Source organism: Callorhinus ursinus, unplaced genomic scaffold (assembly GCF_003265705.2).
Source record: "Callorhinus ursinus isolate GAN/ISIS: 27379988/994484 unplaced genomic scaffold, GSC_fseal_2.0 scaffold1, whole genome shotgun sequence".
NCBI lineage: Eukaryota > Metazoa > Chordata > Mammalia > Carnivora > Otariidae > Callorhinus > Callorhinus ursinus.
Genome location: NW_027397063.1, coordinates 57,776,774 through 57,800,286, shown reverse-complemented (window position 1 = coordinate 57,800,286; position 23,513 = coordinate 57,776,774). Strand labels below are relative to the sequence as shown.

Genomic DNA, 23,513 nt, shown 5'->3' with positions numbered 1-23,513 from the left:
TTCAAGTCATGTGGCCAGCAAGTGGCAGGTCTGGAATTTTAACTGCCATGATTGATGGGAGATTTGTATCAGATTTGCCTATGGTCGTTATTCAGGAATGGAGGGTATGGAAATAGGAATGTAGGAATATAGGGGAATTGAAAGGCATTGAAGAGAGAAAGCCATCACAAAATTAAATTCGCAAAGATAGAAAAAGATGTTGGTTTTGGTTTTCAACATGATAAAGTTCAACTAGAAATATCCTATAAACAGTTAAAGAGGTGGAGCTAGAGAAAATGAGAGAAAAGTTTTGGTGATGTACATTTGGGAAAATCATTCTTCTTTGCTAAATTCATTCCTTGTGTTTTCATCACTTCAAGATGAGTCCATCATTTCATTAATAAATAAAATTCAATTTGAGCAAAAATTATGAACTAGTTACTTTCTTTTTTAGAAAAATATTTCATTTATTTTCAAAGACAGAGAGCGCAAGCACATGCCCATGAGTGGGGGGAGGGGCAGATGGAGAGAGAATCTCTAGAAGACTCCATGCTGAGCATGGAGCCCTATGTGGGGCTTGATCCCATGACCCTGAGATCATGACCTGAGCCAAAATCAAAAGTTGGATGCTTAACCAACTGAGCCACCCGGGTGCCCCATGAACTAGTTACTATCTAGGTACTATTGCAAACATAATTTTCCTTAATACTTAGTAGTTGAACTCCGAAATGTCTCCAGAATATAATATTTAGCCCTTATCAGAGGAGGAACAAGAACAGGTATAATGATGATAGATGCATTTAATACAGTAAATTGATGGGGTAAATAAAAGAAGAACAAGAGTGTGATGCCTTTCCAGTTATCAGTGAAAAGAAAAGGGAAAAGAAAGGCCAGAGAGCTATAAGGAAAATGAGTGTTAAACCAACAAGGAGATCAGAAAACAGGAGAATTAATTATTTTATTTGAGAATATGAGAGAGAATGTATAAATTTATGCCTTGAAAAATTCTTAAATTGCCTATTTGAACAACTTGTTGATGAATAAGGCCAGAACAAACTTTACTTCAGACTTTGACCATGTCTTCTCACTCCCCATCACCTCTCTCTCCCACCAACCTTTAACCAAAGAAGAGTCCAGCTTCATTTCTGACTGTGGCATTAATGATTAAGCTGTAGTTATTCTTTCAAAAGGTATTATTCCTTCTGACTTAGTGTGGTTATAACTTTAAATGAAAAATAAATAAATAGTCATGATTTACTGGTCAAGTTAACCTTGAGATGCCTTGAAGATCTAATTATATCAGTGGCTCCCCAGCTCTGGCTTATACCTCTAGAATAGCATTTGACTTGGCAGAGCACCTACAGATACAATGCACCTGTAGATGCAATGTACCTTCATTCGTACTCAAAGGTACCCCAAACACCAAACTTTAGAGTACTGGCATTGGTTCTCTGATACTCTTTTAGATGTAATTCTTCTTTTGATTATGGCAATATAATGGCAGCATTCATAGAATCAAATAATATCAGAGTTGGAAGGAATCTTAATCTTGTCCTATATAAACTAAAATTCCCTGATGCTGAGAGTGATGTAGGGTAATTCATTCACATATATTTTTATTCATTCATATATATATTTTTTCCAGCACAATTCATATATATATATACATATACATGTATGTATGTATCTATGTATGTATGCATATGTACACAAACACATATACACACACAGATTTGCAGGTCTTTTTCTTGAAAATACTTATTCAATAGATTTAAGTAGGGAATGCAAGAACCTCTGTTTTTAAGAAGCACCTCTAGTGATTCTTATGACAGGAATTTAGGAAACACTGATCTGAAATCTCTCTTCTAGTCTAGCTTACAGAATATTACAGGAGAGCTCAAAGCTCAGAAGGGACAGAGCAAGGACTAGAACTCTAGCCTCCCATGGCCTACTCTAGAGCTCTTTCTATCATATATCAAGATGTCTCTTACACCCTATCATTTTTGCTAAGTTGAAATCAGACAGAAGAATAAAAGGGAAGAAATAAAAGAGAAGAGTAACTCCTGGATAGAAATGAGCACAAACTCTTCAGAGACAAAAGAGGTAATGAAAGTGGAAGAATCTAAAATATAAGTGATAAGGGTAAAAAATATTTATGGCTTCAGTGAACATATCAGCAGGGTGATATTTTACACATATTCAGAAAGGAGACTGAAGCTCTAAAATGATAGATACTAATATACTCAGAGAGAAGAGAAATAAGAAATTAAAAGAAAACATGTTTAACAAGGTGTATGAATATAGAATCAGCACACAAAGGGGCGCCTGGGGGCTCAGTCAGTTAAGCATCTGCCTTTGGCTCAGGTCATGATCCCAGGTTCCTGAAATTGAGCCCCGCATTGGGCTTCCTGCTCAGTGGGGAGCCTGCTTCTCCCTCTCCCTCTGCCCCTCCACCCGCTTGTGCTCTCTCTCTCTCTCAAATAAATAAACAAACAAAATCTTAAAAAAAAAGAATCAGCACACAAAAATAAATTGTACTTAAATATCAGCAAAAACAAATAGAAAAGGGAATTTTCAAAGTGATACCAGCTATAATTGCATAAAAATACCTAGGAATAAATCTAATAAAAGATGTCCAAGACCTCAATGTTAAACACTATAAAATATTATTGAAAGAAATTAAAGAAGATCTAAATAAATGAAGAGACATACCATGCTCATGATTTAGAAATTTCATATTGTAAAAATGTCAATATTCCAAATCAACCTGTTGTTTCAATACAAAATCCCAACAGGTTTTGTGAGTGTAGAAAATGACAAGTTGATTTTTAAAATTCATATGGGGTTGGAATAAGCCAAAAATAGCAAAGGCAGTCTTGAAGAACAAGAGGATTTGTACTACCCAATATAAGATGTATTATAAAACTATTGTAATTATAACAGAGTGGAATCAACACAACAGTAAGGCAACAAATGGAACAAAATGGACTTCAGAAGACATACACAGGTGCCAAGGCATCATTAATGACAAAGTTGACACTGCAGTGCTGTGGGAGAAATGATGGTGTTTTCAATAAATAAACACCATCGAGATATCCACACGGGAAAAAATAATTTTAGCCCTTATCTTACACCATATGAAAAAAACAATTCTATATAAATTGTGGATCTGTTTTTTAAAAAATAAAGCTTTTAGAGGAAAACATCTTTATGTCCTCTGTGGAGTATGCCAAGATATCTCAAATAAGACAAAAAATATGGTTACCATAAAAGAAAAACAATTGATATTTTGGACCATATTGGATATTTGATTATAAAATTATTATAAATTTATAATATTATAAAATTAAAAACTTTCATTTACCGAAATACATGTTAAGAGTGAAAAGACAACTCACAGAGTGGGAGAAAATATTCATATTACATATATCTGTCAAAGGGTTTGTGTCCAGACTATATAAATAACTCCAAAAAATCAGTAACAAAAAGATGCATATCCAGGTTGTTTAGTTTCCTATTATAAATGATACTGTCATAATAACCTTGTATATAAGTCAAATATGTCTGAAGAATAAATATCTAGAAGTGAGATTGCTAAGACAAAAGTATGTTTTTATAATTTTTAGAACTGCCTATTCATTTCCTTTGCTCATTTTCTTGGTGAGTTGTTTCTTTACTTCTTGTAAGTTTACAAAGTCTATATTATTGATATTAATGCTGTCATTGTCTGCATTACAAATATTTTTTTCTATTGACCTTGTAGTTGGATTTTTAAAGTTAAATATAATTTAAAATGCACAAATCTTAAGTGTAAAACTCCATTTTTTAATATTTGTGTAACACACAACCATCACCCAGATAAGATAAAAAATATATATGTATTTCTAGCACCTCAGTGCTGAAAGTCCTTTAGAGAATAATACTTGCTGCTTCCCTTCTGTCTCCCAAGCTGTCCTCCCCCAAGGTAATCACTTTTCTGACTTCTATCACCATAGATTTGTTTTGTTTGTTTTGAATTTCATATAAATGGAATCATACTGTTTGTATTCTTTGTGTTTGATTTTTTTTGCTCAACACTACATCTGTAAGACTCATCTATTTTGTCTGTAACAAGATTTCTTTTTCCTGTTGCTCAGTAGAATTCACTATGCAAATACGACACAATTTATTTCCCCATTCTTTTGTTGATGGACATTTGGGTTGTTTCCAGTTTTAGGGTTGTTTATTGTCAACTTGGTTTAAGCTAGGAACTGTTTCCAAGAATCATCTTCTCTGGATGGGTCTAGGCCAGAAAAACTTAAATGAGATTTAGAAGTGGAAGTGAAGCAGTATGTATTACTTGGAGCAGTCAAAGACTGGGCAGAGGTCATGGTTAAACACCTTGAACCACTAAGGCTTTGTCCTTTGCTGATGGAACTGTGTGTGTAGGGGAGTGCATTCAAAGTTCAGGCTGTTTTCAAGTCTTCTGAGATTTTACTTTTTATCAGGCCCCTTTTCAGTGTTTTGTGCACAAGCACATAGCCCCAGGGTTAGTCAGGAGTGTATGAATAGCTTGGGGCATCTCTGGTCCCTGCTGTGCATGTGCATAGCCTCAGCTAGAGTCCTCTTCCCAAAACAAGGATTGCAACCTCAGGTTACTAGGGCTAAGCTCTTGGCTCTACTCCACTGGCCAGCATCTGAGAGGTCACTTCCATGTAAAATGTTGCAGGGCATGAATGTCACCTACTCCTACAAACTGAATGAGTTTCCTTCATGAAGGCAGGGTAGGAGAGATATCAACCTTTTTAGAATACATTTTTATGATATTTTTTCCATTCTTGAGTTAATTTTGACTCATCTCTTAATAAACTGGAAATTACTAAAGTAATTATTATAGGAATGATATGTGAAGGATATAATCCCTGAATTCTGACATGTCTAAGAATGTCTTCTTACGAAACTATGGATGACATTTAATGTATACACTATAGATCACACTCATATCCTTGTGCAGATGCAGCTTTCCTAAATACAGTGCTTTAGTGTAGTATTATGGAATGGTTCAAACCCATTGATTTTTGTTCCTTTGTAGCCAACTTACTTTTCCTACTTGCAAGCATATATCATCATTTTCATCAAACCATTCAGAACAGGTAAAGTAAAATAATATTGTGCTTATGTCAAATAACCTTATTGTAATAATCATTTCATAATATATATATATGTATCAAATCATCACACTGTACATCTTAAATTTATACAATGTTATATGTCAACTACATTTCAATAAAGATGGGGAAAAAGTATTTGCTTGGCATCACGTCAGGATCATCAGATGATTCTGGCAGAGAACCTCATATCTGGTAATCTGTCTCATCCATAGCTCCCTGTATTTTAGTGTCTGAAAAAACATCAAATGAGGAGATAGAAAGGCATGGGAGATATTATTTCATTCCTCTCTAAACCACTTATATTCATCCTTAAAGGGTATAGAGAATGATATTCTAGGTATTCAGACCATAAAAAAGAACATATCTTTAAGAACATGTTTCATTTTTAGGGGAAATAATCAGAAGGAGAAAGGATGAGCTGTTTTGACTGCAAGAGGTATAGTTTGAGAACATAATATTATGTAGCTGGCATTTTCAGCTCAGACCACCATGTACTCATTTCTGGTACAGTAATCACTAATCAAAGAAATCTTAGCATAATAAGTTTCAATAAAAACCATTATAATTTGTATTACTATGTTAAAATGATAAGCATGTTTTACTAGCTACTTTAAATATTTGAGCTTGTTTTAGTTAAGTAATAAATGACACAGCTGTGGTTCTCAGATAACTATTGATGAATAAAACAGATATAAAAATGAAGATAAAACCAGATTAGCTGAAGGTAGGCCAGAGAGAGGCAGGGAGAGAGAGAGAGGGAAGAAAGTAAGAGAGATTAAAACAAAAATTTAAAGATTAAAAAAAAAAACCCAAACCACAGAAATTGCTATGGTATTCCTATGACAAAATTTTTTATTCAATTTCAACTGCCAAAACTTGGAAGCAACCAAAATCCTTTCAGTAGGTTAGAGAATAAGTAAACTTTGGTATGTCCAGACAATGTAATGTTATTCAGTGACAAAAAGGAATGAGTTATCAAGCCATGAAAAAGACATGGAGGAAGCTTAAGTGCTTAAGTGAAAGAAGCCAGTCTGAAAAGGCAGCATACTGTATGATTCTAACTATATGACATGCTGTAAAAGGCAAAACTAAGGAGACAGTAAAAGATCGGTGCTTGCCAGCATTTGGGGGTGGGAGAAGGAATAAACGAATAGGCAGAGCACAGGATTTTCAGGGCAGTGAAATTATTCCATATGATACTACAATGGTGGATACATATCATTATAAATTTGTCAAGACCCACAAATTGTACAATACAAAGAGCGAACTCTAAAGCAAATATGGACTTTGGTGATGACGTGTCAACGTAAGATTCATCAGTTGTAAAAATGTACCACTCTGGTGCAGATGTTTATAGTGGGTGAGGTTGTGTGTGGAGGGGAACAGGGAGTATATGAGAATTCTCTGTACTTTCTGCTCAATTTTGCTGTGAACTGAAAACTGCTCTAAAAAGTGAAGTTTAATTAAAAAAAAAAGAACTTAAAAAAGAAAAAAAGAACTTGCTGCTGGTCAGTGTCTCTCAACTATAATCTAATCTTTATCATTTTCTCCAAATTCAAAAATACTATAGATGTAAATATTATTTATCTACTCAACACAATTGTTTATTTTTTTCAAAAGCATAATTTTAAAATGACAAAAAATATAAGAGGTACAAGAACCGTTTTTTTCATTAAAACAATTATCTAGCTTTACTTTTACCCTAAATTATAGCTTAATTTTGTCAAGAGTTAAAGTGTTCTCAACCAAAATTTAAGGACTATCAGATATAAAAGGCTCAGAGACATAATTAAAACCATGGTCATTTATTATAAATCAATTGCTTTGACATTTCACAATTGGGAGACAGCAGTGTTTTAAAGCAGAGCATTGAACTTGAACTCTAGAACACCTGATCTGCTACTTTAAGTAATAATATGTGGGCAAGTTACCTAACGTCTGTTTTCTCATCTGTAAAACCTAATAAATGGAAAGCACATGAAAATGCTGGTACTTTAAAAAGGTCAAAAATATAACATCAACTGAAAATTTTGAACCAAATTTAATTTCTTTTATCATCAAAAGTTAAGATACATTTTCTTCAGTATTAGGAATCTTTATTGTTAATATAAAATAAATTGTCACGTCTTACAAATTTTATATTTATAGCTGAATGTTTCTTCAATCATCACTGTCACTTCCTGATTCACTCAGCTGCAAATCATTTCCTAGAATAAAAAAATAGCAAAAGTGTAGTAATTAAGTATTTAATATTTTCATATTCAATATATTTACTTTTGGATAACATAAATATCATGCAAAATATAACACCATGGGTGATCCTATTTAGCCAGCATTTTGTCATTAATAATTAGATTGCTTATCCTATAATTTAGTCACATCATTGGTAATTCCCAAAATTAATACTGTTTGTAAAGAAAACATACACCATCAATCTTCAGCATAGTTTTGGTATCATCTGGCATCTTTTTTAGTCTTCTTTCACATACCAACACTGCCTCCTTTGTTACTCCCACTGATTTAATTACATCAGGTAATGAGAAAAAATGTGGTTTAGAAGATCAGCCTAAATCATTTTGAAGAGTGGAATGTTATGCAATTTTGTACATAAAATTCAGTCAAAATATTAAATAGTATATTTTAAGAGTAACTCATCCTTTGTTCTGTTTGTAATTCAATGATGTGTTTACAGCAATGGAACTTACATTCCAGTGGGGAAAACAGGCAGTAAACAAACAAATATATAAGATGATGCCAAGTAGGAATAAATACTATGAAAAATGAAGATGGGTATGAGAAGAGTGGTGAGAGGTGCTGTTTTAGATAGGAGAGTTGATAAGGCCTCCTTGAAGGGTGACATTTGAACAGAGATCCAACTGTAGAAAGAAAGTCATAATAATGTGGATGGGGGGCAGATACTGTCCAGGCTCAGGGAACAGCAAATACAAATGCCCCAAGGCAGAAGCGTGCTTGCTATGTTCTCTGACTGTGAGAAGGCCCTGTGGCCAGAGTGGAATGAATGAGGAAGAGATGATAGGAAATGAGGTCAGAAAGATATCCAGATATCCAGAAGACTGGTTTGTAGGTTATGCTAAAAACTTTGGATTTTGTTTGAAATGTAATGGGAATTCATCAGAAAATTTTAAGCAAGCAACTGACTTGAAATGTTGTTTAACATGAATATTTTATAATGGTATGTATATACAATAATATACTATAATTGTACTGCAGCTTCTCACATAAGAAATAATATAGGCTTTGACTCAGGTGGCTCAGATGGAGGTGGTGTTAAGCAGTTGGGTTTATAATATAAAGAAAGAACTTACAGGACTATCAAAAGTACTGGATATAGGGCTTGAGAGAAAGAAAAGTGAAGAAAGACCTCCAGTGTTTCTGATCTAAACAAGTGGATGGTGGTATCATTTACTGAGATAAGAAATGCCAGGGGAACAAGATTGTGTGAGAAAAATCACAAGTTCAATTTTCAATATGACACATTTGAGATACACAGTAAATATTCAAGTAAATATGTTATAGGCAATTGGATATAAGTCTGGAGCTCCAGGTAGAGGTTACTCCTGGAAATAAAGATTTGGGAGTCACCAACTGCAGGGATTTATTTGAAGATATGGGATTGGATAATATCATTTGAGTAGTAAATTACAATGGCTAAAAACATTCTCATATTTTTAAACTACTCCAAAATCAACAAAAAGCTGGCATAATTTGAAGCTAATACCCAGTTTAAGAGGAGTAGTTTCTAGGCCATAAATAAGTTGTTGTAAGAGAGCTCAGTCCACTGCATGAACTCCAGAACTATTACATTATTTGATAAATAAATCTGCTAAAGCTTCTTTTGTGTATCTCATTCCCATGACCATTTTATACTTTTCAAGGATTAAGTTTCCATTTATTACACAACTCTTCTATGGCATAAGAATGTTCAACTTGATATGATGCCCATAATAAGTTTCTTAGGTCAAATCGAAATGTCCCAAGTTCCACTTTTGTTAATAGACTTCATGTTGTACAAGTTATATGCACAGTAATACCATGCTCAGGACTGACCTGAGGGAAAGAGCAGCCAAAACGCAACAGCAGAGTGCACAAAGCATACACTAGAAACACTTCTTGAAGTGCCAGGCCTTGGACAATGTACAACTCTTTTTTAATATAGCATTACTCTCAGGTGCAGGAAATATAACAAGCTTTCATAATACACAAAAGACAGAAACTTAGCCAAAATGACAAGATGGAGGAATTCTCCCCGAAAGAAAAGTCAGGAAGATATCACAAGCAGGGACTTGCTCTAAGCAGATATAAACAATAGGTCTGAACAAGAATTTAAATTAACAGTTATAAGATTACTAGCTGGACTTGAAAAAAGCATAGAAGACACCAAAGAGACCCTTGCTGCAGAGATAAAAGGACCTAAGACTAGTCAGGCTGAAATTAAAAATGCTATAACTGAGATACAAAACAGCCTGGATATAATCACAATGAGGATGGAAGAAGCAAGAATGAATAGGTGATATAGAAGATAAAATTAAATAAAATAATGAAGCTGAAAAAAAGAGGAAAACAAAACTATTAGATCACGAAGGAAGACCTAGGGAACTCAGTGATTCCATAAAGTGAAAAATATCTGTATCATAGGAGTCCCAGAAAAAGAAGAGTGGCGAAAAAGGGGCAGGAGGTTTATTTGAACAAATTATAGCTGAGAACTTAACTAATCTGGGGGAAGGAAACAGGCATTTTAGTCCAAGAGGCACAGAGAACTTCCCTCAGAAATCAACAAAAACAGGTGAACACCATGATATATCATAGTGAAACTTGCAAAATACAAAGATGAAGAGAAAATTCTGAAAGCAGCTCAGGAGAAAAAGTCCTTAGCCTACAAGGGTAGACACACAAGGTTAGCAGCAGACCTGTCCACAGAGACCTGGCAGGCCACAAAGGACTGGCATGATATATTCAACAGACTAAATGGGAAAATATGCAGCTGGGAATACTTTATCCAGCAAGGCTGTCATTCAGAATAGAAGGAGAGATAAAGAGTTTCCAAGACAAGCAAAAACTAAAGGAGTTTGTGAACACTAAACCAGCTCTGCAAGAAATATGAAAGGGGACTCTTTGAGCAGGAGAGTGAGACCAGAAGCAACTAGAAAGAAACAGAGACAATCTATGGGAACAGCAACTTTACAGGTAATACAACGGCGCTAAATCCATCTTTCAATAGTTACTATGAATATAAATGGACTAAATGCTCCAATTAAAAGAAACAGGGAAGCAGAATGGATTAAAAAAAAAAATCCAAAAACCAAACAAGACCCATCGATAATGCTGCTTACAAGAGACCCATTTTAGACCCAAAGAAACCTCCAGGTTGAAAGTGAGGGGGCGGAGAACCATTTATCATGCTAATGGACATCAAAAGAAAGTGGGAGTAGCCATACTTGTATCAGACAAACTAGATTTTAACCCAAAGACTGTAATAAGAGATGCAGGAGGGCACTATATCATAATAAAGGGGTCTATCCAACAAGAAGATCTAACAATTGTAAATATTTATGCCCCTAACTTGGGAACAGCCAAAAATATAAACCAATTAATAACAAACTTAAACTCCTTGATAATAACACAATAATGGTAGGGGACTTTAACATCCCACTCAGAGCAATGGACAGATCATGTAAGCTGAAGATCAACAAGAAAAGAAGGGCTTTGAATGACACACTGAACCAGAGGGACTTAACATTTATATCCTGAGCATTTCATCCTAAAGCAGCAGAATACACATTCTTTTCAAGTGGAACATTCTCCAGAATAGATCACATAGTGGGTCACAAGTCAGGCCTCAAACAGTGTAAAAAGACTGAGATTATGCTATGCAAATTTTCAGATCACAATGCTATGAAACTTGAAGTCAACCACAAGGAAAAATGTGGAAAGACCACAAATACATGGAGGTTAAAGAACACCCTATTAAAGAATGAATGGATTAACTAGGAAATTAAAAAAGAATTAAAAAAAATACATGGAAGCAAATGAAAATGAAAACACGACAGTATAAAATCTCTGGGATGCAGCAAAGGCGTTCCTAAGAGGGAAGTACATAGCAATACAGGCCTTCCTCAAGAAGCAAGAAAAGTCTCAAATACACAACCTAATCTTACACTAAAGGAGCTGGAAAAAGAACAGCAAATAAAGCCTAAATTCAGCAAGAGAAAAGAAATAATGAAGATCAGAGCAGAAATAAATGATATAGAAACCAAAAATATAGTAGAACAGGTCAATGAGAGTAGGAGCTGGTTCTCTGAAAGAATTAACAAAATTGATATCCCCCTAGCCAGACTTATCAAAAAGAAAAGAGAAATGACCCAAATAAATAAAATCATGAATGAAAGAGGAGAGATCACAACCAACACCGAAGAAATACAACTATTAAGAGAATATTATGAGTAATCATATGCCAATGAATTAGGCAATCTGGAAGAAATGGATAAATTCCTAAAAACATATAAACTACCAAAACTGAAGCAGGAAGAAATAGAAAATTTGAAAAGGCCCGTAACCAGCTAAGAAATTGAATCAATAATCAAAATCTCCCAATAAGAGCCCAGGGCCAGATGGCTTCCCAGGGGAATTCTACCAGACATTTAAAGAATTAATACTTATTCTTCTTAAACTGTTCCAAAAAACAGAAATGGAAGGAAAACTTCCAAACTCATTCTATGAGGCCAGCATTACCTTGATTCCAAAACCAGAAAAAGACCCCACTACAAAGGAGAATTACAGACCAATATCCCTGATAAACACGGATGCAAAAATTCTCAACATGTTACTAGCTAATCAAATCCAACAGCACATTAAAAGAACTATTCACCATGACCAAGTGGGATTTATTCCTGGGATGCAGAGGTGGTTCAATATCTGCAAATCAATCATCATGATACACCACATTAATAAAAGAAAGAATAAGAACCATATGATCCTCTCAATAGATGCAGAAAAAGCATTTGACAAAATACATCATCTTCTCTTGATAAAAACCCTGAAGAAGGGATGCCTGCGTGGCTCAGTTGGTTAGGCATCTGCCTTCGGCTCAGGTCATGATCCCAGGGTCCTGGGATTAAGTTCTGCATTAGGCTCCTTGCTGAGGAGCAAGGAGCTTCTCCTTCTGCCTGCCTCTCCCCCTGCTTGTGCTCTCTTTCTGACAAATAAATAAATAAATAAAATCTTAAAAAAAAAAAAACCCTGAAGAAAGTAGGGATAGAAGGAACATACCTCAACATCATAAAGGCCATATATGAAAGACCCATGGCTATTATCATGCTCAATGGGGAAAAACTGAGAGCGTTTCCCTTAAGGTCAGGAAAAAGACAGGGATGGCCACTCTCACCACTGTTGTTCAACATAGTCCTAGAAGTCCTGGCCTCATCAGTCAGACAACAAAAAGAAATAAAAGGCATCTGAATTAGCAAGGAAGAAGTCAAACTTTCACTCTTCACAAACGACATGATACTCTATGTAGAAAACCCAAAAGATTCCACCAAAAAATTGCTAGAACTGGTATAGGAATTCAGCAAAGTTGCAGGATATAAAAGCAACACACAGAAGTCTGCTGCATTTCTATACACCAATAATGAAGCAGTAGAAAGAGAAATCAAGGAAATAATCCCATTTGCAATTGCACCAAAAACCGTAAGATATCTAGGAATAAATCTAACCAAAGAGGTAAAAGATCTGCACTCTGAAAACTACAGAACACCTATGAAAGAAATTGAGGAAGACACAAAGAAATGGAAAAACATTCCACACTCATGGATTGGAACAAATATTGTTAAAATGTCTATACTTCCCAAGGCAATCTTCACATTCAATGCAATCCCTATCAAAATAACAATAACATTTTTCACAGAGATAGAACAGACAATTCTAAAATTTTCATGGAACCAGAAAAGACCCTGAATAGCTAAAGTAATGTTGAAAAAGAAGAGCTTGTTTCCCTCTCTCCTTTTTTCCCTTTCCCCCTTCCCATATGTTTATCTGTTTTCTTTCTTAAATTCCACATTTGAGTGAGATCATATGGTATTTGTCTTTAAACAAGCCGTAAGTGACTCTTGACAGAACAAACAGGGTTGATAGAGGGAGGTGGGTGGAGGATGGGCTAGATAGGTGATGGGAATTTAAGAGGGCACTTGTGATGAGCACTGAGTGTTGTATGTAAGTGATGAATCACTGAATTCTACTCCTGAAACTAATATTGCAGTATATGTTAACTAACAAATTTAAATTAAAAAAAAAGGAAGAAAAAGAAGAGCAAAGTGGGAGACATCACAATTCTGGACTTGAAGCTGTATTACAAAGCTGTAATCATCAAAACAGTATGGTACTGGCACAAAAACAGACATATAGATCAATGGAACAGAGCAGAGAACCCAGAAATGGACCCACAACTATATGGTCAACTAATTTTGACAAAGCAGGAAAGACTATCCAATGGAAAAAAGATATTCTCTTCAAGGAGTGTTGGGAAAATTGGACAGCCACATGCAGAAGAATGAAACTGGGCCACTTTCTTACACCATACACAAAAATAAATTCTAAAGGAATTAAAGACCTAAATGTGAGACAGGAATCCATCAAAATCCTAGAGAAGAACATGGGCAGCAACCTCTTTGACCTTGGCTGCAGCAACTTCTTACTAGACACATATCCCGACGCAAGGGAAACAAAAGCAAAAATGAACTACTGGGACTCATCAAGATAAAAAGCTTCTGCACAGCAAAGGAAACAATCAACAAAACTAAAAGGCAGCCTATGGAATAGGAGATGATATTTGCAAACGACATATTGGATAAAGGGCTCATATCCAAAATCTATAAAGAACTTATAAAACTCAACACCCCAAAAATAAAAAAAAAATCCAGTTAAGAAATGGGCAGAAGACATGAACAGACATTTCTCCAAAGAAGACATAAGAATCGCTAAAAGACAGATGAAAAAATGCTCAACACTGATCATCAGGGAAATACAAATCAAAACCACAATGAGATACCACCTCACACCAGCCAGAATGGCTAAAGTTAACAAGCCAGGAAACAACAGATGTTGGTGAGGATGTGGAGAAAGGAGAACCCTCTTATATTGATTGTGGGAATGCAAACTGATGCAGCCACTCTGGAAAACAGTATGGAGGTTCCTCAAAAAGTTAATAATAGAACTACCCTACAACCCAGCAGTTGCACTACTAGGTATTTATCCAAAGGATACAAAAATACAGATTCAAAGGGGCACATGCACCCCAATGTGTATAACAGAACTATCCACAATAGCCAAAACATGGAAAGAGCCCCAATGTCCATCAGCTGATGAGTGGATAAAGAAGATGTGGTATACATACACAATGGAATATTAGCCACCAAAAGAAATGAAATCTTGCCATTTGCAATGAGTTGGATGGAGCTAGTGTATTATGCTAAGCAAAATAAGTCAGTCAGAGAAAGACAAATACCATATGATTACACTCATATGTTGAATTTAAGAAACAAAACAGATGAACATGGGGAAGAAAGGGAAAAATAAAGTAAGATAAAGACAGAGAGGGAGGCAAACCATAAGAGACTCATATATAGGGAACAAACTGAAGTTTGCTGGAGGGGAGGTGGGGTAATTGGGTGATGGGCATTAAGTAGGGCACTTGATGTAATGAGCACTGGGTGTTATATGCAACTGATGGATAACTAAATTCTACCCCTGAAGCTAATATTATACTATATGTGAACTGACTTGAATTTAAATAAATTCTTGAAAGAAAAAAAAATGGGTAGAAGATCCAAACAGACATTTTTCCAAATAAGTCATACAGACAGCCAACAGACCCATGAAAAGATGCTCAAAATCGATCATTATCAGGGAAATGCAAATCAAAACCAAAATGAGATATCCCCTTACACCTGTCAAAATGGCTAAAATCAAAAAGACAATAAATAATAAATGTTGGTGGGGATGAGGAGAAAAAGTAACCCTCATACCCTGTTGGTGGGAATGTAAATTGGTGCATCCACTGGAAAACAATATGGAGGTTCCTCAAAAAAATTAAGAAGAGAAATACTATATGATCCAATAATTCCACCACTGGGTATTTACCCAAAGAAAATGTAAACGCTATTTCAAAAAGATATATGCACCCCTATGTTTATTGCAGCATTATTTACAATAGCCCAGATAATGGAAGCAACCTAAGACTCAAAAGGATAAAGAATATGTGTTATATATCCACAATGGAATATTATGCAGCCATAAAAAGGATGAGATCATTACATTTGTGATGACATGGATGGACCTAGAAGTTATTATGCTAAGTGGAAGAAGACTTAGAAAGACAAATACCATAAAATTTCACTTATATGTGGAATCTAAAAAAAAATGAACAAAAAGCAGAATCAGACCTTAACTCCAGAGAACTGAGGGTTGCCAGAAGGGAGGAGAAATAAGGACAGGCAGAATGGGTGCAGGTGAGTGGGAGACACAGGCTTCCAATTATGGAATGAATAAGTCACAGGAATAAAAGGCATACCATAAGGAATATAGTCATTGATATTATAATTGCATAGTGACAGATGGTAGCTAAACTTGAGGTGAGCACTGTATATTCCATAAACTTGTGGAATCACTATGTTGAAATGTAACATTGTGTGTCAACTACATGCAAATAAAACAATCTTTTAATAAATAAATAAATTTATTATTTAAAAGTACATGCAGACATATGGCTACTTTGTCATCTTCTAGTATAGCCATGCTTGAACATTTTACAAAGTAGAATGTGTATTACTTTACTATAAGTTAGTTTAATTTTGTCTTAATATTACATTATTTTCAAAGATGTATGTACCTAGGTGATATTAAGTTATGAAATTCATCTCAAGATAGTTAAAGGAGACTTTAAAATATCTGTTATAAAAAATGGTATTGGGTCTGATAAGGTTGAGAAACGAAAAAAAAAACAGGTTGAGAAACGAGATCATTGTAGTAACAGTAAGAGGGTTTATTTCCTCTTATTAGGAAACTTTGATTTGGATAAAATATATCAGAAAAAGAAATACACTATTTTTTTTAGAGAATTCCCAAATGGTTACTACTAGTATAACAAATCACTACTGACTTTTGCATATAATTTTTGCATCCACAATTATTTTATTATTTCTATAGTTTGTTGATGCTCCTGAATTTTTTATGTAGACAACTACATTTTCTTTCTTGTTTTCAATTCTTCTATCTCATTTCTTTTACTTGTTTTATTGCATTTGCTAGAACATTCAGTACAATGTTGAATAGAAATCATGATATCAGTCTTCCTTGTCTTCTTCCTAATTTGAATGAGAATGCTTGTACAGTCTAAATTACCATGTCAGCAATAGTTTTGTTTTTTGTAATTAACTTTTACGAAGTTAAAGAAATTTCCTTATATTGGACCTCTGGTAAAAGTTTTAAAATTAATTAATACTAAATTTTGTCAAAATCAAATTTGCTAAAACTGATCATGTGACTTTATTCCTATAATCTCTTAATGTGGTGAATTATATTGCTACCATTTCAGATATTCAACATTTCTTACATTTCTGTGATGACCCTTATTTGGTCATGACTTAGCTTGCTTGTTTTAAGTGCATGGGTTATTCAATTTTCTAATATCTTCCTTAGTAATTTTGTAACTATGTTCTTTTTTTTAAAGATTTTATTAATTCATTTGAGAGAGAGAGAGAAAGAGCACATAAGTAGGGGAGAGGGAAGGGCAGATGGAGAGGGAGAAGCAGACTCTGCACTGAGCAGGGAGCCTGACGTGGAGCTCAATCCCAGGACCTCGAGATCACGACCTGAGCCAAAGGTAAACACTTAACTGACTGAGCCACCCGGGCACCCCTGTAACTAGGTTCTTAAATAAAATTATTCTACATTGCTTTTTGTCTTGTTCCTGATTGGTTTTGATATTGAGATTATCCTAAAATTATAAAAGAACTGGGTTGCTTTCCCTGCTTTTCTATTCTCTGAAACAGTTTGTAGAAGGTAAGAATTATTTGTTCCTTGAATATTTGTTAAAATTCATCTGTAAAACAATCTTCAGTTTTCTAGCATCTAGGGAGGAGGAAGAAGAGACATTAACTTGCTGGTTTCTTTAGGCTTTCCATTTCTCTTTGAATCATATTTGATAACACTTTTTCTAGAAAAATCATCCATTTCTACCCCAAATTTACTGGGATGAAATGTTTGTAAAATTCGTATAATTTAAAAAATAAAACATACTATAGCTATAATTTTATCCACTTTTTCATTCCTAATATTTTTTGTGTCTTTTCTCTTTTTCTTCATCAGCTCTTGTTAGAGGTTGGTCTTTTTTTTTTTTTTTTTTTACAGATTTTATTTATTTATTTGAGAGAGAGAGAATGCACAAGAGTGAGCGAGCACCAGTGGGAGTGGGGGTAAGGTCAGAGGGAGAAGCGGACTCCCCACTGAGCAGGGAGCCCCACCCGGAGCTCGATCCCAGCACCCTGAGATCATGACCTGAGCTGAAGGCAGACACTTAACCAACTGAGCTACCCAGGTGCCCCAACTGATCTTTTTGTTTTCAAATAAATTGCTTTTAGTTTTGTTTATTCTCTAATATTTCTTTGTTACCTATAGTTTTGATTCTAACCTATATTTCTTTTTCTGCTTTCTTTAAGCTTAAAATTGTATTGTTTTTTCTTCAAGATGAATCTTTCACTCATTTATTTTCAATTTTTTTTTTAAAGAACATTTTGAGTCTATAAATTTCCCTGTAAGTATCATTTTGGCTGTATCCTCAAATTACTAAGATATATTATTTTTGATATTGTTTAATTGTAAATATTTTATAATTTCCTTATAGTTTCCTTTTAACATGTAAGTTATTAGGCATGTGCTTTGAAGTTTCCAAGCATTCATTTTAAAATAATTTTTGTTGTTTATGTTTTCTTTGTATTATAGTCCTATAATATGATCAATAAAATGTGAATTGAAATAATGTTATTTCCTTTGTCTCAGTAGGAAATAATTTCTAAAATGTTTTATATATGCCTTAAAAGAATGTCCACTTCACATGTGAACTGTAGAATTCTTATTTACTATTAGAATAGGCATGTTAATTATGTTGTTCAAGGATTTTATACCCTTACTAAATTTTGTCTGCTTGATTACAGATGCATTAAATCTTCCATTATGATGAAGACTTGTCAATATCTCCTTCATCTATTTTTATTATATATATATATACACACTCACATACACATACAACTACATTTTTTAAATATATATGCACATAAATGGTGAAGATATATTATTATGGGCATACAAATTTGTAATTCTTTATCCTCCTGGTGAATTGAAACTTTTGTCATTATTTGGCCATTCAAGAAATCAGACGCTCCATTTTTACCTCTTGAGGTAGGAAGCACTAACAACATTAATAACTGAAGTTCAAAAGACCTTTCCTGGTCCCTGTTTAATTCATAGTTTCACTTTTTCTGCCATCCAGACTTGGCTCCTTCCTTCTTTAGTTCTGTTATTTGGCTAGAGCTGGAGTCAATCCTTCCTAGCTGCTTTCCTTATTATTATTAATTAACACAGTGAGATTAGCTTTAAGTAAACAGAAAGTCCCATTCTCCCCCTGAGAGTATCAACCTGTAGGCTTTCATTACAAAGTATTTACTGAGCATCTACTATGTATCAGGTACTGTGTTAGATGCTAGTATTCAATGATAAGCAAGAAATAAACATAATTGGTGTCCTCCTGGAGCTTATGTTTAGAAGAAAACAAATCACACAAAAGATATAATTTTATAATTATGACATTTGATATAAATGAGATATTGCTCTGAAGTTCTACAAAGGGGATTTGACCTTGTCATGAAGGTGTCCTTGATAAAGTATGCCTTGAATTGTAATCTAAAGGAGAAAAAACTAACTACATTCTGAAAGGAAGGAAGTGTTTCTGCCTGAATGAATAGTAGTGTATAAGGGTCCTGAGGTGGGTGAATGTATTTGAGTACAGTGGCAAAAATTAGGTAAATGTTGCTAGAACAGAAGGAACAAGACCATTATAGCCAGATGTTTTGTCTCTATCATAAAAGAAATTACAAATAACCCTTGAATAATGTGGGGGTGGGGGGTTAGCCGAGCTGACCCTCTATGGTGAAAAATTTGTATATAACTTTTGGCCCCACAAATACTTAACTACTAATAACCTACTGTTGACCAGAGGCCTTACTGATAGTAGAAACAGTCGATTAACACATAATTTCTATGTTACATGTATTACATATACATATTCTTAATAACATTAAGAAAATCATAAGGAAAGAAAATACATTGATAGTACCAAAAAAAAAGTCTATTGAAAAAAATATCCACGTATAAGTGGACCTGCACAGTTCAAACCTATGTTGCTTAAGGGTCAAATGTACTAGCTATTGAAAAGTTTAAAGCAGGAGGGGTGACAAATTATATTTTAATTATGAAAAGATCAAAATGGCTGCAATGTAAATAATGAAGCAAAAATGGTTTGACTAGGTAAGGGATGAACCAGTTAGAAAGTCACTGCAGAGTTAAAAGCAAGAAATAACAGCAAGTGGAACTAGAGTGATAGTAGTAGAGATGAAGAGAAGTAGATGAATTTGAGAAATATTAAGGAGGTAAAATAAACAGGACTCGATGAAGGATTGACTACACTATAAAAAGGGAGAGGAAGTAAATTCTTGCATACAATTAGGCTTCTGAATTGTATCATTAGATGAATCCTGCCTTTCACTAAGAGGAAACACTGTGAGCCAATAATTATAAGTTGGTTTTGGACAAAGTAAATTTGGGATGCCCCTACTGAAAGACGGTGTTGGACCTACTTGTTTCCAGAGCTCATAGGTCTGGGTCAGAGAAGCAAATTTACAAGTTATCTATACATAAGTACTAATTACAACAGAAATATGGAAGAAATTATCTAGAGAAAGAATGTGGAGTAAAAAGAAAAAAGGACCTAGAATTAAGGCTTGAGAACTCCAGCTCTAATGACTAAGTAGAAGGTTCTAAACTGTCAAAGGAGAAAGAGAAATGTATCTAGAGAGACAGGAGAAAAACCAATAAGACATTATGTCACAGAGTCAAAAGAAAAGGAATGATTCAACAAAAAGGTAATGGTTAATCATAGTATCAAAGGAATAAAATAAGAGTTTTTTCTCTTTATCCAAATTTTAGATCATAATCACTATGGCTCCACTGTGAATTCTTACTTTTCCAATTACTCATATTTATATATATACTTACTTAAAGTATTCATCAGAAGGCTACTCTTGTCATGAGATCTATTCTGGCCAGCATCCATATCAGGAATCTTGCAATGTGGCATGGCAGACATGGCAGGATGTCTTGAGATATAATTCCCTGCATCAGAAGGAGAGGATCTGCACTCTTCATCGTCTGAGTCACTGGAACTATCCTCACTACTTGAAGATGATGAACTTTTGGAATCCGATGAACTATCACAACTACTCATCTGGTCCATTAGACTAGCTTCTGCCTTCAGTTCTAAAAATAAAACAGAAAAATAATACATAGGTTAAATAAATAATATTACATATAAATATTAAATAAATAAATTAAAATTTGAATGTGTTAGCTTCTAAGAAACTGTTGATGAGGAATAAATGAGATTAAACATGCATTTAGAGCATTTTAAGCATTTTATTTAAAAAGCTCCTCTACCATTAAAAGACATAGGCAATGCCTAATCTAAATGCTACATTTATTATACCATTATACTTAAATATGTGTATAATTCAAATAAAATAATGTGAAAAATTAAAACTGTAAAAATTAAAATCTATTGGGCAGAAACCATTCTCCAATTCCTCTTACTCTCCCAATACATATAAGGCAACACAGTACATACAGATGAATTTCTTTTTTTCTCCCAGCTTTTCTGACCTATAATTGACAAAACTGTATATATTTATTTTACATTTTTTAAATTTTATTATGTTATGTTAATCACCATACATTACATCATTAGTTTTTGATGTAGTGTTCTATGATTCATTGTTTTCACATAACACCCAGTGCTCCATTCAGTACGTGCCCTTTTTAATACCCATCACCAGGCTAACCCATCCCCTTCCCCCCCTCCCCTATAGATGTATATATTTAAAGTGTACGACAGGCTCCCAGCCCCAGTGTAAGAAGCAGCTTGGCCTGAGAAAACACTTCCCCTTGAACCAAGAATCTGGACATTCAGTGTGAGCAGTTGGGTGATGCTGGGTGGAGAGAGCTCCCACCTCTGATCCAGCAGTTCGAGGTGGTCAGGCTGGACCTCTGTGAGGTCAGCTAGAGTACTACAACCTGATAGCTGCCAGTTGTGAGCCCCTAGCTGTGGTGTTCAAAGGCCAAGCAGCATTCCAAGGAGCTCATGGTGAGCAACGATGACATCTGCGAGGCTGGCATCTGAGTGCTCAGGGCCTGGTGGACTCTGCCTGCCAGTTGAAGATGCTCAAGCTGGAAAACTGTGGCCTCGCGTCAGCCAATGGTAAGGACCTGTGTGGTATCGTGACCTCCAAGGCCTCACTGCAGGCATTGGACCTGGATGACAAGCTGGGTTACATGGGCATTGCCAAGCTGTGCCCCAGAATGCTACACCCCAGCTTCTGACTCAGGGATCTGTGGCTCTGGGACTGTGACATCACCACCAGGGGCTGCAGAGATCTGTGCCACATCCTTAGGGTCAAGGAGAGCCTGAAGAGTGGAGCCTAGTGGGCAATGTGCTGGGGGACAAGGGTGCTTGGCTGCATGTGAGAGCCTGCAGGAAACTGGCTGCCAGCTGCAGTACCCACGCATAAAGTCCTGCAGCTTACGGCTATCTGCTGCCACCACTTCGGCATGACCTTGACCCAAAACAGTATCTTGTGGATATTGCAGATGAGCAACAAAAAGCTGGGGGATTCTGGAGTCCAGGAACTCTGCCAGGGTCTGGACCAGCCCGGCACCACACTGTGAGTGCCCTGGATGGGGGAATGCGACATGATGGACAGTGCTGTGGCAGCCTGGCCTTGCTCCTGCTGGCCAACCACAGCCTGCACAAGCAGCACTTCAGGCAAGAACTACATGCTCTGGAATAGCACGACATCTACTGGATGAAGGAGCAGGATCGCTTGCAGGTCTGCAGAGGGCACAAGCTGAGCCTGAGGTTCATCTCCTGAATAGCCTCTAGCCCCAGCTTCTGAAACCTACTCTCCTAACAGGCCCTACTGGGACCCCGCAGGGCTCTCACTCTGGTGTCCTAGCTTTGACTGAAGAGAAACACTCAAATCAACTGACTTCTGTGAGAAAACTTTAGACAGTTTATAATTATTAAAGCACTTTTTGGGGGGAAGAGGAAAAAAAACCAAAATATACAACTTAATGCTTTGATATACCTTGTGAAATGATTATCATAATAATAATCATAATCAAGTTAATTAACATATTTTATCCCGTGTGTGTGTGTGTGATGGGAACACATAAGATCTGCTCTCTTAGAAAATTTAGATACCATACTACTGGCACAAAAATAGACTCGTAGATCAATAGAACAGAATAGAAAACCCAGAAATGAACCCATAACTTTGACAAGACAGGAAAGAATATCCAGTGGGAAAAAGAGTCTCTTCAACAAATAGTGTTGGGGAAACTGGACAGCAACCTGCAAAGAATGAAATTGGACCACTTTCTTACACCATACACGAAAATAAATATTAAATGGATTAAAGACCTAAATGTGAGACATGAAACCATTAAAATCTGAGAGAACACAGGCAGTAACTTCTTTGACATAGGCCTTAGCAACTTCTTACTAGATATATCTCCTGAGGCAAGGGAAACAAAAGCAAAAATTAGGACTTTATTAAAATAAGCTTCTGCACAGTGAAGAAAGCAACAAAACTAAACGGCAACCTTCAGAATGGGAGAAGATACTGGCAAATGACATATCTGATAAAGGGTTAGTATCCAAAATATATAAAGAACTTATCAAACTTGACACCCCCTAAAAATAAATAATTCAATTAAATAATGGGCAGGAGACATGAAGAGACATTTTTCCAAAGAAGACATACAGATGGCTAACAGACACATGTTACGGGAATAGCCCAAATGTCCATGGACTGATGAATGGATAAAGAAGATGTGATAAATATATATATTTATGGAATATGGACTATTACTCAGCCATAAAAAAGAATGAAATCTTGTCATTTGCAACAACAGGGATGGAACTAGAGAGTATTAGGCTAAGTGAAATAAGTCAGTCAGAGAAAGACAAATACCATATGATTTCACTCA

General features: G+C 35.3%; 1 protein-coding gene and 1 pseudogene across 1 annotated transcript in view; one reads left to right on the top strand and one right to left on the bottom strand.

The window, feature by feature from the left end:
• Positions 1–6,918: 6,918 nt before the first annotated feature.
• The window catches only part of EAF2 (ELL associated factor 2), a 40,822-nt gene continuing 24,227 nt past the window's right edge, over positions 6,919–23,513 (bottom strand). Inside the window, exons 5-6 of the mRNA XM_025868888.2 lie at positions 20,469–20,729; positions 6,919–7,336 (exon numbers count right to left, since the gene is read on the bottom strand). Of these exons, the coding sequence (XP_025724673.1) occupies positions 7,290–7,336; positions 20,469–20,729 (308 nt within the window). The 3' untranslated portion in view covers positions 6,919–7,289. The remainder of the gene's footprint in view (positions 7,337–20,468; positions 20,730–23,513) is intronic.
• On the top strand, positions 21,335–22,312 carry LOC112823467 (ribonuclease inhibitor pseudogene; annotated as a pseudogene).